A 2,716-nucleotide genomic window follows, 5' to 3' on the forward strand; every position below is an offset into this window, starting at 1 on the left:
TTCTCCCTACAGTTTCTTAAAAACCTCCCGCTACTGCACGTCACTAAATCTAATCCCCCGTTAGGCAGGAGGCGGGGCTTATATTGAAACCGCCTCTGCCGGTCACCTGACTTCTCCTATTAATAATTCAATGCTTACCCTGACGTGTGAGGGCCTACTCTGCGCCACCAGAACCTGGACTGAGGGTCTCCCGGGAGGCGCTCCCAGAACTCCCGGGCACTCACTCTGCGTCGCGCCATACCGCGCCCCGCCGTGCCCCACCGCCTCACCTGTCGTCGAGACCTGTCACTGCGTGCAGGACCCAGCCCCTCACGCCCTCCGCCAGGCCCCCCCCCCCCCCCCCGGCAGCGCCACCCGCAGCGCCGTCCAGGTGATGGGCAGCCGGCCCCGCAGCCCCAGCGCCTACCCTGCGCCCTGTCCCGGACCGCCGTCCGGAGGACCCGGCCCCGCCAAGCGCAGCCGAACCGAGGAGCTTGCAGGCCTGGAAGGCCTGGAGGGGCCCCCGGCCGCCGGTGCCCTTACCTCAGTGGTGGTCCTGGCCATGGGATGTGTCCTGCAGATGTCCCTGGACGACGTCGACCTGGTGCTCGAGCCCGAGCCAACGTCGGTCCTGCAAGTGTCTGTCGGAGAGCTCACCCTGCTGCTGGTCCCCGAGGCCCTCCTGCGCTCAGGAGAGCAGGGCCACTCGCTTGTCGGCCTGGAACCCGGCGCTTTCCTGGGCGCGCCCGGGCACGACGTCGCCGTCGAGCAAGGATTCTTCCACGCATCTGTCCCACAGATGGTCCCCCAAGAAGAGGCCTACGAGGAAGACGCGGACCCCGCGTTCCTGCCGCCTCGGATGGACCCTGCAGCCGGCTCAGTTGCTGGGCTCCGCCCCTGCGCGGGAAGCGTGGCCAACCCCTACCCTGTGGGCCAGGTACTAGAGCCCCGGTCTTGGGCCCCCACTCCTAGTCCAGAGAGACGCTCTTCTTTCCGCTACTTCAACCTGGACGTCCACCTTCTGGAGCCCTTCCCCAACTCGCCACTCCAACCTCTACCTCCCTCTCCGAGTCCAGGTCCCCACGCGCGCCCCCAGCGCCCTCCGGGTCCTTCTCGCAAGGCCCGGAGACGCCTGTTCCAGGAATGAACTACTCCCACAATCTCTCACCACCCGGCTTCGGCACTAGTGATCCTCCACTACATGCTGTGAACACATACCACCACTCAGAGATGAAGTATCTGCATCGTAGACAATGGGCAGCTGCAGTTTTTGTTATGTTAGTTTTTGTCTCATTTTGTTTAGCTAAATGCCTTGATCGGTAGCAGGCATGGATGGGTGGGTGGATGGATGGGTGGGTGGATAGATAGATAGATAGATAGATAGATCGATAGAGTCTGGTAAGGACCTTTAGCAGGGAGAGTAGACCACACATAATCAACGATGGATTTTCAGGTCCCTTGCTTGTGGTGCATGAGCTGTTTCTTCCACTTCTGTCATCTTCAGCCAACCCTATTCTTCTTGTTTCACCCCTACTCTTGCTTCAAAGTCATCTCATTTTTTTCCAATTTATCCCCTTTTTTCATCACCTCCCAATGCCTGTCTCCTTTCTCTCCACTTCAGGTTGTTTTTCCTTACCTTTGTAATTGTGAATTTACCTCTATGAATTTTCCAATGTCCTTGGAGGTGCTTCTGATCACCAGTTTTTGTTTGTTTGTTTCTTTGTTTGTTTGCTTGCTTTTAGCATGCTCAATATTTATTAAGAAGAGCTTCGTGAAAAAAAGGCCAAGTAAACAGTAGGGAGACGAGGAGAAGTTAAAGTGCTGCAGATCCAGTGACAGCCTCAGCAACCTCTTTGGGAGCTCGGGAGTCAGAATGGCTGGTCAGCGTTGTCCCAGGGAAGGCTGAAATAGCCCTCTTCCCTCATCAATCAGCCATTGGGTGTGAGAGACCAGGGAAGGACCATAGCCCAGGGCAAGGCCACTTTCTTCAGGTGAGACAGTTTCTAAAGGGCATGGCAGCTGAAGGCTGTCCATAGCACTTCTTCTAGCACTTATGGAAAAATTTCTATAAAGAGGATCTAGGTGGTGCATTGCACTGCCCACTGCAACATCATAATATTGATTCCTCTTATCTTAATATTCGTCTGTTCACCTCCACTTATTCTGATCTTTATGAGTAGCAGTAAAGAAATTATAATTTTTTTCATATAGGTCTTGAATATTTGGATAAAATCTAATCACTAATTTTCTTTCTCTCTTCTTGCTTTCCAAACTCCTTTCCCTGGACCTGGTCAATCAAGATAAATGCATACTAAATGAATGAATGAATGAATGGCACACAAATGTAATGCATTGGGCTTTGGGGAAGTATTTCTAAAATTAGAATAAAAAAACAGTGAAAATAATGTTTTCTTGGGGCGCCTGGGTGGCTCAGTCGGTTAAGCGGCCGACTTCGGCTCAGGTCACGATCTCGCGGTCCGTGAGTTCGAGCCCCGCGTCGGGCTCTGTGCTGACAGCTCGGAGCCTGGGGCCTGTTTCGGATTCTGTGTCTCCCTCTCTCTGACCCTCCCCCGTTCATGCTCTGTCTCTCTCTGTCTCAAAAATAAATAAATGTTAAAAAAAATTAAAAAAAAATAATAATGTTTTCTTAAAGTTTACTTATTTTGAGAGAGAGCACAATTAGGGGAGGGGCAGAGAGAAAGAGACAGAGAGAGAATCCCATGCAGGCTCTACACTA

The 2,716-nt window shown here is 53.1% G+C and overlaps 1 protein-coding gene across 1 annotated transcript; it reads left to right on the forward strand.

Annotated features, from left to right (window-relative positions):
• The first annotated feature begins 373 nt into the window (after window positions 1-373).
• LOC109258284 (proline-rich protein 23A-like) lies at window positions 374-1,126 on the forward strand. The gene has a single exon (XM_019434994.2). It carries the CDS (start codon window positions 374-376, stop codon window positions 1,124-1,126), a length of 753 nt encoding a protein of 250 aa, XP_019290539.2.
• The last annotated feature ends 1,590 nt before the right edge of the window (window positions 1,127-2,716 follow it).

The sequence above is a fragment of the Panthera pardus genome, unplaced genomic scaffold, assembly GCF_024362965.1.
Source record: "Panthera pardus isolate Hobbes unplaced genomic scaffold, ASM2436296v1 HiC_scaffold_16, whole genome shotgun sequence".
Taxonomy (NCBI): Eukaryota; Metazoa; Chordata; class Mammalia; order Carnivora; family Felidae; genus Panthera; species Panthera pardus.